This window comes from Corythoichthys intestinalis, chromosome 3, assembly GCF_030265065.1.
Source record: "Corythoichthys intestinalis isolate RoL2023-P3 chromosome 3, ASM3026506v1, whole genome shotgun sequence".
NCBI classification, from domain to species: domain Eukaryota; kingdom Metazoa; phylum Chordata; class Actinopteri; order Syngnathiformes; family Syngnathidae; genus Corythoichthys; species Corythoichthys intestinalis.
In genome coordinates, this window is record NC_080397.1 from 14266721 (window position 1) to 14282756 (window position 16036).

The window sequence follows — 16036 nt, forward strand, 5'->3', positions numbered from 1 at the left end:
GGCAGCCTGTCACATTCTCCAAGGTGTCTCCTGTCACAGTGCTGGCCTGCTGTCACACTCTAGTGGCCTGCCTAGAGCTTATATGAATGCACACAAACACACACACAGTACGCAATGATCATGAATAAACCATCCTAATCCGTAGAGAGCAAGTGATGACGATGAAAATGGCTTGGACAAGACAACTTTCTGAGGAGTTAAGTTGCTAGTTGACAGCTGTTTTAAGGGTTTGGAGACTTCAGTACAGTTAGCTCCGATCAACCGTTGTGGTGCGCTGGCCAAGAGAACGGATCGATAGAATGGGGGCAGGTGCATGTATACACTTTATGTACTAGCTACACCATTTTGTTTATCTCTAGGTTCAAATCAATAGAACATTGTGTCATGTGATTCATTAGCAAGATAATTCTTTTACTTAATTGTTTAGTCACTAACTTTATTGTTAACTCGTCAGCGAATTCAATACAAAGATAACCCCGTTTCTATGCAGTCTACATGCTGTAGTTTAGATCAAGACATTCTGGTTTTTACAAGGCTTATGATAACGATGATCTCACAATATGGTGATACAACAGTTATCGATACATTTGTCAAGAAACCGTTCTGTGATATGCTACAATAAGTGGTAAAGCAAGCTCTTTTCATCCCTCTGCCATGAATTGAAACGAGTATCAACAGTACACATCCAATCGATTTGAGGTCTGTCCGTTCACTGCCATCCCTCCCACTTCAAACAGATTTGACATCTATGGCTGTCAATGGAAGCTAATGAGTTAATTTTAGGAACAGTTCAGGTCTTTTCCTGTTTATTATCTGTCACTTTCTGTTGATTTTTGGGGTTTTCTGAGTCACTACCTACTGATTTTGGGCTACTGAACAGGAAGGGACCTGTTAATGCCCTAAAATGAACAAGAAGTGACCCGAAAAACCAAAGAGACTGGCTCTAAATGCTCTAGTTTCAGTGCCAGTGCCAGACTTCCAATCCACTTAGACTGAGTAGGGCAAATGAACGTTCGTTCATTTCGTAGTCAAAATGAACTGGATGTCTCGCTCTGTGCATGGGAGCCATTGAGCTAACGTAGACACTATTCTAATGGAAGATTTTCGTAGCAACCTGTTGGGACCTTTTTTGTTTTGTTTTGTTTTGTTTTGTTTTGTTTTTAAACAATGGCACCTTTAGAAAACAATATATTGATTCTTCGCCAGAGCATACCCTGCTGGCCAAAAGTATTGGCACCCCTACAATTCTGTCAGATAATGCTCAATTTCTCCCAGTTAATGATTCCAATTAGAAATGCTTTGGTAGTAATTTCTTCATTCATTTTACTTGCAATGAAAAAACACAAAAGAGAATGGGGAAAAAAATCATTATCATTATACACAAAACTCCAGAAATGGGCTGGACAAAAGTATTGGCACCCTCAGTCTAATAGTTGGTAGCACAACCTTTAGACAAAATGACTGCGAACAACCGCTTCCAGTATCCATCAATGAGTTTCTTACAATGCTCTGCTGAAATTTTAGACCATTCGTCTTTGGCCAACTGCTCCAGGACCCTGAGATTTGAAGAGTGCCATCTCCAAACTGCCATTTTCAGATCTCTCCGCAGGTGTACTATGGGATTCAGGTCTGGACTCATTGCTTGCCACTTTAGAAGTCTCCAGTGCTTTCTCTTAAACCATTTTGAAGTGCTTTTTGAAGTGTGTTTTGGGTCATTGTCCGGCTGGAAGACACATGACCTCTTGGGGAGACCCAGCTTTCTTACACTGGGCCCTACATTATGCTACAAAATTTGTTGGTATACTTCAGACTTCATAATGCCATGCACACGGTCAAGCATTCCAGTGCCAGAGGCAACAAAGCAACCCCAAAACATCAGGGAACCTCCGCCATGTTTGACTGTGGGGACCGTGTTCTTTTCTTTGAAGGGGTCTTTTTTTTTTCCCTGTAAACTCTATGTTGATGCCTTTTCCCAAAAAGCTCTACTTTTGTCTCATCTGACCAAAAAAACATCCTTCCAAAAGATTTTGGCTTTCTCAGGTAAGTTTTGGCAAACTCCAGCCTGGCTTTTTTTGTCTCTGGGTCAGAAGTGGGGTCTTCCTGGGTATCCTACTGTAGAGTCCCTTTTCATTCAGACACCAACGGATAGTAGGGGTTGACACTGTTGTACTCTCGGACTGCAGGACAGCTTGAACTTGTTTGGATGTTCGTCGAGGTTCTTTATCCATCATCCGCACAATCTTTTGTTGAAATCTCTGGTCAATTTTCCTTTTCTGCCAACACCTAGGGAGGTTAGCCACAGTGTCATGGGCTTTACACTTATTGATGACACTGCGCACGGCAGACACAGGAACATTCAAGTATCTGGAGACGGACTTGTAGCCATGAGATTGCCCATGCTGCCTCACAATTTTGCTTCTCAAGTCGTCAGACAGTTCTTTGGTCTTCTTTCTTTTCTCCATGTTCAATGTGGTACACACAAGGACACAGGACAGAGGTTGCGTCAACTTTAATCTATTTTAACGGGCTGCAAGTCTGATTTAGTTATTGCCACCACCTGTTATGTGCCACAGGTAAGTAACAGGTGCTGTTAATTACACAAATTAGAGAAGCATCACATGATTTTTCAACGGGTGCCAATACTTTTGTCGGCCCATTTTCGGAGTTTTGTATAAAATGATGATTTTTTTCCCATTCTCTTTTGTGTTTTTTTTTTTATTTTTATTGCAAGCAAAATAAATAAAGATATTACTACCAAAGCATTTGTACCGTAATTGCAATCATTTTATGGGAGAAATTGAGCATTATCTGACAGAATTGCAGGGGTGCCATTACTTTTGGACAGCAGTGTATCTGTAACCTTTTGGAATAAAAAGTACTGCTATATATCACCAGTTTGATAGTTTCTCACACCCATAGTTCATATATGCGCTACTGCCTTAACACATATTTTAAATAACCGACCTCCCTGCCTACTTTGACGGCGGTCAAGGTGAAGTGAGACGGTTCCTTTGAAAGGCTCATCTCGTTCCACTCGCTATAGCTACCTTCAGCCGGCCACTCCATGACCCAGCTGACGTCTTTCTCCAGACATGCTGAATGAATTAAATGAGATACAATGAGACACTTGATGTAGCAGTCAAGGAGCTCCACTGCTTTCGTGCGGGTCAGCAATGTGCTGCTACCTAAAGACTTGGAAAAACTTCCAAAAATCACATACTAGCTTACATGTTTTTCTATCTGCTGACGTTTCTGACACTTGAAGGTGAAGCAAAGGGGACTTTTTTACATCCGGTCCAGTTAAAATTCATATTTATTTCCCGGCGTGGGATTGCAGCAAATCTCACGAGCCTATTGCTTTTATCCTAATAACAGTAATTTCTGTACACGTCCCAATGGAATTTTTGCATGTCTTGTTGATATTTGCAGAGGATTTGTGTACACGGGGCAGATGTTTCATCATAATCACCTCCGCTACGAGTTTCTATATTTGTCTGTAAGCTTGAATTAAATATATCATTGGTGCGACAAAAAAAAAAAAAAAATGCTACACACGTCAAACGGGCAATAACAGAAAATATTTGTTTTGACGGAGCTCCTGTCAACAACAGCTGGGTTGAGTTACCCTTCAGCTATCTTCCCAGTTTGCTTTTTCATATTCGCACAGAAAAACAAAAACACATGAATAAAAAAATAGAATACATGGTTACGGGCATGTGTGGAGTGTTTGTCATGTTTGAGTGTTTGGGGAGCTCAAGTGGGAGATGGTTCATAAATTTGTCAGTCAGGGCCTTGGGAGTCAAGGTCGGCGAGTGCAAAAATGCAAAATAGCCTCTATGCTTCTTCTGGAGACCCCCCACAATTCAACGAGTGACCCACACTCACAGCAGTAGACACACAAGATGTTGCACAACGTTGTAATGGGCCAGGGTGAAAGTAAACAAGAGGAGATAAGCAGTGATTCAGAAGGACGCCAGCTGCACATTGTAATCTCTTTACATGTTCTCTTTCTTCTATTGAACTTTTATCTTATCAGGCGAACGTCTTCTCCAAGAATTCCTTCTCAGCCGCCCTCTTTCCCTTTCTGCCGTCACCCTGCCTCAGCGCACACACAAACGCGCACTCTCAAACAAGGCAAAACATACTTTGATAAGTTGCCATCTCGCCAAAAATAAAAACTACTGAGCCGTTAAGCCGTTAGTGAAGCTAATTCTAGGTCCCAAGTTTACTCCTTCTTAATAAATCACAATTATCAAACAAACATCCCTGCATATCGCTTCGTTCATTTTTGCTCAATTGACTACAATTTTGGCTGATTTAATTATTCTGATGTTCTATTGTATGTAATGGTTAACATTAACTACAGTATTAGTTTCTGTGGACTGACAATTTTTTTTTAAACGAACTGTTTGCAATCAGTTTGCTCATTCGTCGCATTTAAAGCCATTTCAAAACTGGCCTACAACATTTTTGAATGTTACAAATGACCATTTCAAATTATGACTTGACTACTGCATTTGCAAAAGTTAGTAATGAATGGTGACACTTACTGACTTACAAATGGCTGACAAATTCTGCTTATATCACCTGAATTGCAACACAAATTTGCGACGGCTTTTAACGATGTATGGATCTGGTTTGATATGTCGGTCACAGGCCCTTATGGTAGAATTTGTTTTGAATTTCAACAAATATATGATTCTCCAAATAACCGATGTTATATCATTATGAAAATGGTGACTTACACCGTTAAAATTGGCCACATCGATCGGTTGTGCCATTGAAATTCATCAAAACAGTGATCAGATCAAATTGATTTATATTGCCCTTTAAAAAAAAACCTGAGAGGTACCCAAAGTGGTTTACAACAAAGCAATAAATAAAATAAAATGAATAAAAAGCAAGAAACAATACAATACAGTACAATACAATCGGGAAGGAAAAAAAGGTGTCACGCTAAAAGTCATTACAAAAACAAAACAAAAAAAAACAGACAAAAGTTCAATTAAAATAAAACCCTATAATTCAGGCTACCCTAGTCAGGAGAAAACGCTAGTCTAAAAAAGTGGGTCTTTAAAGGGATCCATAGATAGAAAGACTTGTAATTCTTCAAAGATAAACGTTATTATGAGTTAAAATAATTTGATATTGAACCCTCTTTTGGTGTTTTCGGATTTATACAATTTGTAAATTTAATTTAACTAGTAGGTTGCCATTGTTGTTGACGTCGAAGGGCATTGACGTCACATGGTTATGTTGCCGGGCTTCCAGAGTATGACTCTAGTGACATAAACATGTCATCTTTTCAACCCTTTCGACTTGACATTCACTTGAGGAACATTAATTACCATGACAGCACTGTCGAAATTTTACAAAACGAGCAGCAAAAGCAAAATTAACAGGAAAGATGGGATGAGACGAGAGTCGGGGGGGGGGGGGACAGTGTTCTGCCTAAATGTGCTACACCGGCAAAACGTCCTACAAGAGGCAAATTTGACACCCAAATTACTACCGTACGCCTTAAGCTTGTTTTGTTTAGATGCATACAGACAGAACATACTTAAGATGCCCTAAGAAAATACTTAAACTTAGTAATATCAAATAAGGGTGGTTTGAGTATGTTACGTGACTAATGTGTTCAACAGATCAACAATCTGCTTTAAAGCCACCACAACAAAACACAATGCTTAAAAGTATGAGAGGGAAATACATACAGAAAGTATTTTGAGGCAATGAAAAAGTAATAAAAGACTCAACAAAAACACAATTAGTAAGTACATGTTTTTGGTAGAAACATAGGTTCTCGTGTTTGGAGGAAAAAGAATACCGAATTGCATCCGAAGAACACCAAACCCACTGTGAAGCATGAGGGTGGAAACATCATGCTTTGGGGCTGTTTTTCTGCAAAGGGACCAGGACGACTGATCTGTGTAAAGGAAAGAATGAATGGGGCCATGTATTGAAAGATTTTGAGTGAAAATCTCCTTCCATCAGCAAGGGCATTGAAGATGAGACGTGGCTGGGTCTTTCAGCATGACAATGATCCCTAACACACAGCCAGGGACACAAAGGAGTGGCTTCGTAAGAAGCATTTCAAGGTCCTGGAGTGGCCTAGCCAGTCTCCAGATCTCAACCCCATAGAAAATCTGTAGAGGGAGTTGAAAGTCCGTGTTGCCCAACGACAGCCCCAAAACATCACTGCTCTAGAGGAGATCTGCATGGAGGAATGGGCCAAAATACCAGCAACAGTGTGTGAAAAGCTTGTGAAGAGTTACAGAAAATGTTTGGCCTCCGTTATTGCCAACAAAGGGTACATAACAAAGTATTGAGATGAACTTTTGGTATTGACCAAATAATTATTTTACACCATGATTTGCAAATAAATTATTTAAAAATCAAACAATGTGATTTTCTAATTTTTTTTTCTTCCACATTCTGTCTCTCATGGTTGAGGTTTACCCAAGTTGACAATTATGGGCCTCTCTAATATTTTCAAGTGTGGAGAACTTGCACAATTAGTGGTTGACTAACTTCTTATTTTCCCCACTGTATGTCTACCCTCTCAAGCAAAAAAACGTCAATATGAATCTCAAAGGATTAAAAACAAGAGACGCAAAACAAAGAAATGCATTAATTTGGCATGTTTGTGCTACGTTATTTAGCATGTGGCTCCATTGACCAGTGTTCTGCCGGTGCTATGTTACTTTGCATGTGGATCCATTGATCAGGGCAAAGATACAGTCCTTACGTGTGTGTATATATAATCGGTAATTAAATTAAAATGGATGGAACAATTAAATTGTCTTGTGGATGCTGTCAATGTATTACCAAGTTTTATATATATATATTTGCCATTGTGCTTATACATTGAGAAACGTAGCTGTCCCTCACTTCTGTCATGTTGACATAAACTAACTTGGAGCTTGTATCACGACTCTTTTAATCATCATTACTAAATGTTGGCGTTATAACATTGAAAACATCTTGCATGAAAATGAAAAATCAGATATACCTTCTGCAGAAGACTCATTGCCTGCCACTCAAATTTCTTTTCCTGCAGGTTCTCCCAATATGAAGCGGTATTCTGACAACCCGAAGGGGGAGGGCATTTTGGGCTAGTCAATATTTTTATCTAGTTGCAGTACCGTTTTTGGCCATTAATCCTACATTGTGCACCTTTAAGTCTCGACCTTGGAATTTACAGAAGAAGCTGGCTGGAAGAATGAAGAGCCCAGCCAGAGTTATGAAAGGTTAAAATCTCCAAGAATTAGGAGGGACCCCGTCTGTTAATAATATTAAAAACAAAAGTTTAAAATCAATTCTATAATGAACTGGAAGCCAGTGGAGTGGCTTTGCCATTTTGTTAAAAAGAATAGTTTTCATTCAAATGTTTGAAATGTTTCATCATCAAAACATGTCAAAATTGCTTTTTATTATTTCTTATTGCTGTAGGTGGTATGGAGTTTTTTTGTTTTAAATATATACTGTACATACCGTATCATATTAAGTCGATCAGAAGCCTAGGAATGAAATCTAAATTGAATTGTCACAGACTTGTTAGTACAGGCAAATATTGAGCGGTGTCCAAAGAATCGGTTATTTGCACCTTCGTATATTCTAGCCACTAAAGTTAGGAAAGAGAGATCTCACCCTTGCGTTATTGAGGTTTGCAACTGCATTAGACAAGCACACACACTCATACACACCCATGTAGCAGATGGTTTTCTATGTTTGATTTTATCGAGTATGTAGCAAGGGGGGTGGGTGGTTGACGCAAGATGAAGAGCACCAAAGTAAATAAAGAGGTTCACTCCTTTTTCTGACAGTGGTGCTGTCCACCACTTGGGGGGTTTGAGAGGACGGCATGTGTTTGCAGGGGGTTATGGGTCATCAAACTGGGCAGACTCCCTCCCTTAATTCACCCACTGATCCACCATGGCACAGCACCTCAGCTTTTCCACCACAAACAAACAGCAAGATGTCTAAGCAACATGTCAGAGAGCTTTTAATTGCTTGTTCCTGTCTTTTTCTCGTGCTCCTCCCCCCTTCCTTCACTCACCTCTCCCATTACTACCCCCCTTTCCAGTTTGTCTTTGTTTTCTTGCATCTCCATTTTCTCCTCCGTCTCCCTTTTTCTACACGTTTTTGTATTCTTTGCCGTATCTCAATTTGCATTGAAGTGATTTTATTCTTTGTGCCTCTACTCGGGCATTTTATTAGGTACACTTTCCTAGTCTAATGCAATCCATGTTGAATTCCTACCTTTTCCAAGACACCTTTATTGTTAATTGAAATGTCCTTTCAGGATGATGCACATATCACTATGCCATAGGTGTCAAACCAGCGGCCCAGATCCAAGGTCCGGCTCGCTAAATCGTGTTGTGTGGTCCACAAAAGGAAATCATGTGCATCAATGTCATGTTATTTGCAAAAATTAATTTTGTGCTAGGACAAAGGAAACCAAAATATTTGCTGTTTTTTTTTCCCCTTCCTTCTTAAAAATTCAAAATAAGTGAATAAATAATTTAACAAATGTAAAAAATAAAAATGTTTATTGTTAAATGTATGTTTTTTTTGTTTTGTTTTTTTTAATTAAAATATATATTTAGGTTTAACTGTAAAATAGATCAAGAAACAGTGAATTGAAATTGTTAAAATTGGAATGTATTTATTAATAAATAAATGATTTATAAAATCAATATAGAATTTTTTAATTTTTTGATTAAAAAATTACTAAGGAATATTTACTGTCCTCCCCTTTTTAAAAATGTATATAAATGTAAAACAATGAAATGAAAATCCAATATGAGTGTTTACAATCAGGTTAAAAAGAAAAAAGTTGGAACAAAATGATTTTTGGGTCAAGAAAGTCTCTAAATGCTACATCATCAACGATCAAAATACAGTAGTTGTCGATTCAGTTCATCATCGATTGATGTTGGCCTAGTTTGCAGACTATTTAACCATTATTAGACCATTATGTCAATAATGGCCCTCTGAAGGAAAACCAAACTATGAAATTTGACACTGCTGTTGCTCTATGCCATTTCTCTGCATGGGCACCATAATAGTTCACTGACTGCCAGCCACCCCAGTTCAAATGAATTGGACATTTATCTCCTTCAATGACATCCAATGAAATAAACATTATTAGCGGTCTTCGGACTGTAGGAACCTGAGTACTTAGTCCTTATAACTATAGGCCTTTCCAGTTCTCGGAACTCGGGTTCCTGGTCTCTAGTCTCTACATGTACGAACACGCAAAAAGATGTCATCATCCCCCAAAAGGTTCCAAGAACTGCGAAATAGTGCGAAAGCGGCTATTGATGAATGAGCTCATTGTTTGTTTTTGTCCTCGTAGCACTGCTGTAACTGGGTCTCAAGTCCAGAACCTTTGGACACACCCCTGGACTCCATGCTGCCAGACTGCCCACGTGTCTCTGCAGGTACCAAATCTAAAAAAAAAAAAGACAAATCAACTGAACGGAGCTTACTGTGTCAGGTTATCGTCAAATGCAAATCCGCTGTGTCCTTTCACATATGCAATTCTAATGTCCTGTTTGACAGCGTTTCTATTTCTGTCTTTTTGGTTGCACCCGCTTTCCTTCTTTCTTTTTCATCATCCACTCTCTCGGATGCATCGCTTAATCCGCCCCTGTGGTGTTTGGCTTCCTGTCCCCGTGCCCTCTCTGTGGCGCACTGGCCTTGGTGATGTCACAGCCATCATGAGAATGTGTCCTTAATGTAGGATTAGGGATGAAAGATGTAATCCTCAACATGGGCATTGATAAGAGATGATGATTGCAAGTGTTGTTGGAAGACCAACATACATCCTAGAATACATGCACAAGAGCACATGACTCAAGAGGTCAGGAAATCAGTCATTAGTATTTTTTTTTTTTTTTTTGCCTAACAGTAAGTAAAAATACAGTGCACTCCTGTTCGAATGAAAGGCATTTGTGACTATAAACTGTTTTTCTGAATTATTTCTTAAAAAAGAAAAAAAATCCTTCTACCAAATAGAAAAAATGCCACGAAAATTCTACTAGAACATCTGAATTGTATTTGGTTTTATTCATAGACTTTTTTAAATGGTGGCAAGTAGAGTTGATGACTTGAATTACTTTTAACCAGTAAACGATATTGCGATGTTGTCAAGCTCAAAAATTCCATACATGCGGTCGAGGACTTTGTGTTGTGATGCCCCACTGGATGCTTTAATAATGATAAATGTAACAACTTCAAGGTTTTCCAACTTAAGCATTCTGTGAAAAATAAGAGAACAACTTCAACTTAACTCAACAGTTATAGAAAAAGTGTGAAAATAATGTCCCATACAAATAAAATATGGAATGAGTCAAAATGTCTGTAATTAAATAAAAGAATAATTTACAAATAAATTGTCTTTACACTAGTTGCCCCAAAGAGCTAATATTGGGTGACCAAAATATTACAAATACACACAGATTGCACAGTTTTTTAATTATAATTATGTGTTTTTGTTACTTAGCGACTATTTCTTTCTGGTGACGCAGCAGTTATATGTGATGAGTTTATAATTCATTATTATTCATTTATTGCTCATTTTATTTGTGCACCATGAGTGATTAGGGTCTTTCCCTCAGTTCACAAATCCAAAGCTCCTGAGTTTGGAGACATTTTGAGGACACTAACCACAGCCACTTTGCTAAGATGTGACCAGCCTATGCACAAAGGCTGCAGGCTTGTACATTCATTTATAACCCAGTATACATACTGACGCAAAACCGATGCCCATATTTTCCGATGTTATTTTAAATGCTTTTATAGGCTGATATGATTGGACAACTCTAGTGGCAAGTGTTTGCGAACTTTCTTCTAACAAACTTTGAATGTGATTGAATGTTCACTTTTAGAATCTTTAAAGGGATCCTCTATTTTTAAGACAAGTAATTCTTAAAACATAAATGTTAGTATGAGTTATAATAATTTGATATTAAAACCCCTCTTAATGTTTTTGTTTTAATAAAGTTTGTAAAATTACTTTAAGTGATAGGTCGCCATTCTTGTTACGTCGCAGTGCGTGACGTCACTGCCCCGAATGCCGAAATTCCAGTTTGTCACTCGTTAGCTTTCCCAACATGTCGTCAGTTCTACCCTTCCTATTTGAACCAGATCTGAAAAGTGAAGAGCAGGACAGTAGTGTCGGTCGTTCACAAGACGAGCTTCAGGGGGAAATGCGTGCAGCAAATACCTGATAAGACAAAAGTTGGGCAAAACTGGTTATGCGAGAGAGTCTTGTTGGGAACTCCGGTTGGGAGCGAGAGTGCATGCTGTTGGGATTCGGGAACTCCGGTGTTATTAGCAGATATTCAAGGTATTCAAGGTATATTGCATTTTCAAACGTTTTCCCAATATAATTATGCAGATTGTTAGCATCCAGAGCTGTCGTGTGCTTTACATACAGTACAGGCCAAAGAGCACACCTTGTGTAATCCAGGTCTTGTACATTGTAACGCGTGGTAGCTAGGATACGTGTATAAAAGTACCAGAAAGGGGAGAAGCTTCCACTTATGCACATTTATTCACAAAAAATAATATTTCCACCTTGACCACTCTTCACTCGGGAGCTCAGCAGTACGCAAACACGCATTCCCCGACGAACTCCAACATTGTTGTAAGGTCCATGTCAGAGTCACTGTCGTAACTGTAGCGTGCCATAGTGCTTTAATTATTTAGTATGATTTGGGGAAAACTCCCACGAAGAATAGTCAACAAAAAAGATAGCAATACTAATCCAAATCTGCGTTTTTTTACTCACTCGAAGATCCAGGAATTAGACCAATCCCATGGCAATATCGCAGCCGCGATTAGGCCGTCGATTCAAAAAAATAGACTGATCCGAAAAGCCGCTGTGGGACCGACGAATAAAAATAAATGGACAGATCCAAAACCATTATTGCAGACGCGATGGGACCCTTACTTGACTGAGGATCCAGGAAAAATGTTCGGGCGCCAGTTGTAACGCGTGGTGGGTAGGATACATGCATCAAGGGGACCAAAAAGGGGAGAAGCTTCCACTTATGCACATTTATTCACAAAAAAATAATAATTCCACCTTGACCACTCACTTCACTCCCCTTTTTTTTCCATTTGACTGGAAATTGCATCCAAAAGCAGCACATCGTGGCATTTTACTTCGCGAGTTTAGGCAGCAATAAGCAATTGTTGAACACGCTACACATTCGGAAACATACCAATTACGTCATCACTGCGAGCCCGCAAACCATGGCACCAACTAACGGTCAAAATATGGACTAAATATTATAAAATATTGCCATTGATTTAACATTTTATGTGTTTCTAACAACATATTGTAGTACAAGAGAACAATTGTGGTTTATTAGAGCCTACATGTATTTAAATCAGAGGATCACTTTAAAAGGGACAGACAACATCTTATGCATTGCAGCGGAAAGAATGATCATTATCACATGTTAGAGTGTGGGTATAACTTAAGTCACAAAATGCCTGTTCTCATAAACAGTGGTTTTTGTGTTTAAACATTTTTTTCTCCATTATGTATGGTCTAAGAGCATTTCCATTTCCATAGGGCACCTGTCTTTCATACGAAAGGTGTTGTCCGTCCATTGAATTCCTTAATTTATCACGTACCCTCAGAAAAAAATATATAGTTTTACCACAATCAAGTTTTAAAAGTCAAATTTTGGTCACATGGTGGAAAACATTTTAAAATAAGTTATGTTGGTCTCAATTTTTTACCATCATAGAATGAAAGGATTTGTGGACTTGATATATCCACTGTACATGTTTGGACTAGGCAAGTGCTTTGTCAGACATCTTTTGGCTCTGCATTAGGACATTGTGCTTTATTCCCTTCATATCTCTTGTATGAAATGCTTGTGAAAGTATAGGTCATTTTTCACATGCTCCCCATGTCGCTGAATAGCTCTCTAACGCCGCTATCTCATCTCGGCCACTAAAGCAGCATGTTCCACATGGTGCCGTGTGGGTGGTACATCTCGACATCTAACAGTGAATCAGCAACTTCAAATGTCAGCTAGCTTTCCAAATAAAACCCTTACCGTATTTCATGTTCAAATGTCACTTTAGCTCTGGTGTTTAATACAGCTTAAAAAGCAGTAGCCTTTTGAGTCCATATATCCCACTTTTCAAACACTGGTACGGCCGTAGCACTAAACCATTTGACACCACGGCCATCTGTATGTGTACGCTATTGACTTGCGCTTTATTGACTTTAACCGAGCTGAAAAGATTCCAAGCTCAACCCTGTTAACAAAGCTGCCAACTCAGCTTGTCTCTGGTCTTTTGGTAGCAGCGTCTGATGTCAAAGGTTGACTCGGCCTTCTTTGTGTCCTTGGCAGCCTGGCAGGTTCGCAGGCAGCGGCAATTGTAGCCAGAGTCACGGCAGAGCGGCAGAGGTGACGAGGTTGAGGGAAGGCTGTCAGGGCACCGTGGCCCGGCACTTCAATCAACAAGCGTAGTTCTTTCGGCAATCAGCTCTTCTGCTACTGTGAATTGTCCAGTTGGGGTTGCTATGCGAAGAGTATGCACTACTGGGGGTTGTTAATGCTTAGCCTATATAGTTTCTTAGCTACAGAAAAAAAAACAGTGTTTATTGGAATACTCAGACACCCTCCTGTTTTCACTAGCAGTCTGTAAGATGGGCTACAAAGACTTATAGTTTCTAGTATATTTAGGTTAGTGAAGTCTAGAATGAGAAAATGAATATATATGTACTAATGTAATGAAGTAAAATAGTGATTAATTCATTTACTGTCATTGACGCTGATAGATGCCCAATCCATTTTGAGTTGGAGGGGATTGCAGCGATCATTCGCTTAACATTGTCAACAAATTTTTAATTCACAGTAGACCAGCCGTAGACATTTATAGATATTTGAAAAGCCTGACTTGCCGATATCTATTTTTTCCAATTGCGATTTTAATTTTTTTTTTTTCATTAACAACTAGTGGTGGGAATCTTTAGGCACCTAACAATTCGATTATGATTCAGAGGCTACGATTTGATTGCAAATCCATTATTGATGCAACAAGGCTTAAATAAACTACTATTTCAGTATCAATTTAACAGTTCAAAATGGTAAATAAAATACTCAAGTCCCCATTCTGTATCAGCAGCTTTAAACTGCATTCAATTAACATAATGTTGTGAATCAACCGTTAAAGTTATTAAAATTACTCCCGTTATTCCATAATTTCCCTTCCTTCTACTTTCGACATGTGAAAGTTTTAAAACTGTTTCATCATTTAAAGATAGATTCAAGTCAAGATTTTGCCAATTTATGAGTATCTTGCATAATAAGTTAACTAGGTTTGCTCGGAAGATTCACTACTACAGCCTTCCAGAGAAGTCTACTGCTATAAGATGGTGGCTGTTTACTAACACCGGCCAGTCTGTCATTTCGCATTTAGTTCTATATACATGTGATATCTACCGTAGCAATATGTGGGCGTAGTTTGTAGCAGCTGTCGGCCGCAGTCAGGTATTATTGTTTTTTTATCTATCGGTATAAGTTGAGCATGATGTTTACTGTCGGTCCGTTCCTCATTGTGTCCCGAAGACTGTGCTGACTCTGTTTTAGTTCCGCTTAACTTGGCATATTTCAATAATCAGAATTTGGATGTTTGTGAATCATTCTCGAATCTTCCACGGCCGAATCACGAATAATCTAAGAATCGGAAACTTTGCACACCTTTATTAACAACAGCATGCAACTTTAAATTTCCAATCAATCTTGTTTAATTGTAAAATATTTAATATTACCTGTGAAGCAAGCCTACATATTTGTATTTACTGCACATGCAGTAGTTAAAAATGTCTGATTCCAAACGCTTAAATCCTAAGTTCCTCTACCAACAATTAAAATAGAGCGATACTTTGCTTTACAAAAACAAAATCGCAAGGTTTCAAGAAGTTAATACATTTCCTGGAGAGAAATACTCAATTAAAATTCTCGCATCTTAATACATTTTGATCCTGCAACATTTTGATATGTGGTATGAAAAAGTATCTGAACCTTTTGGAATTTCTCACATTTCTGCATAAAATTAACATCAAATGTGATCTGATTTTTGTCAAAATAACACAGATGAAAAAACTGTCTGCTTTAACTAAAACCACCCAAACATTCATAGATTTTCATATTTTGATGAGGATAGTATGCAAACAATGACAGAAGGGGGAAAAATAAGTACGTGAACCATCACATTTAAGATTTTGTGCCCCCCTCCCCCTTTGGCAGCAATAACTTCAACCAGATGCTTCCTGTAAGTGGCAGATCAGTCTGGCACATCGATCATGACTAATCTTGGCCCATTCTTCTTTACAAAACTATTGTTGTTCAGTCAGATTCCTGGGATGTCTTGCAGGAATCGCTGTCTTTTACGGCGGCCGAGAAGTGTCAGGTGAAATGCAAAGTCCAAACACTTTGCAAATAGAAAAAGCACGAACCCCAATTGCAAACGATTTGCAAAAGATAAAAAGCATGAATGCAAACTGCCACAACATGATCCCCAATTCCTAAAGCGTGTTTGCAAATTGGCAAAAGCACGAAGCCCAATTGCCACAACACGGTAGCAAATGGCTCGCAGCACGAATGCAAATGGCCACAACACAATCCCCAATTCCTAAAGTGCGATTGCAAATTGGCAAAAGCACAAACGCCAATTGCCACAACACGACAGCAAATGGCTAGCAGCACGACCTCAAAAGGCTCGCAAGACAATTGCAAAGACGATAACCCAGAAAAATAAATAAATAAATAATACAAAAGACGACACTTTGTATATTGCTAAATGTGCTTTGTGACCATCTCTACGGGCCTCCGTAAAGTTGCCCCCCATCAGACGCAAATTTATAAAAAAATGATGTTAATCATTTGTGCTGCAACGGTTTTGTAGCTACAGTATTACGCTTTTATTGAGATATTTATAACGGGTGGGGACGTCACTCGTAGCTTTTTCTTAGCTTAGCTCCCGCAGCTAGTGGAGC

General features: G+C 38.8%; 1 protein-coding gene across 7 annotated transcripts in view; it reads left to right on the forward strand.

Moving 5' to 3' along the window:
* arb2a (ARB2 cotranscriptional regulator A) overlaps positions 1-16036 on the forward strand; it is a 343893-nt gene that overhangs the window by 228008 nt on the left and 99849 nt on the right. For all 7 annotated transcript variants that reach the window (XM_057832297.1, XM_057832294.1, XM_057832299.1 and 4 more), the window contains one exon: positions 9362-9446. In XM_057832297.1, coding sequence (XP_057688280.1) covers positions 9362-9446 — 85 coding nt within the window. The remainder of the gene's footprint in view (positions 1-9361; positions 9447-16036) is intronic.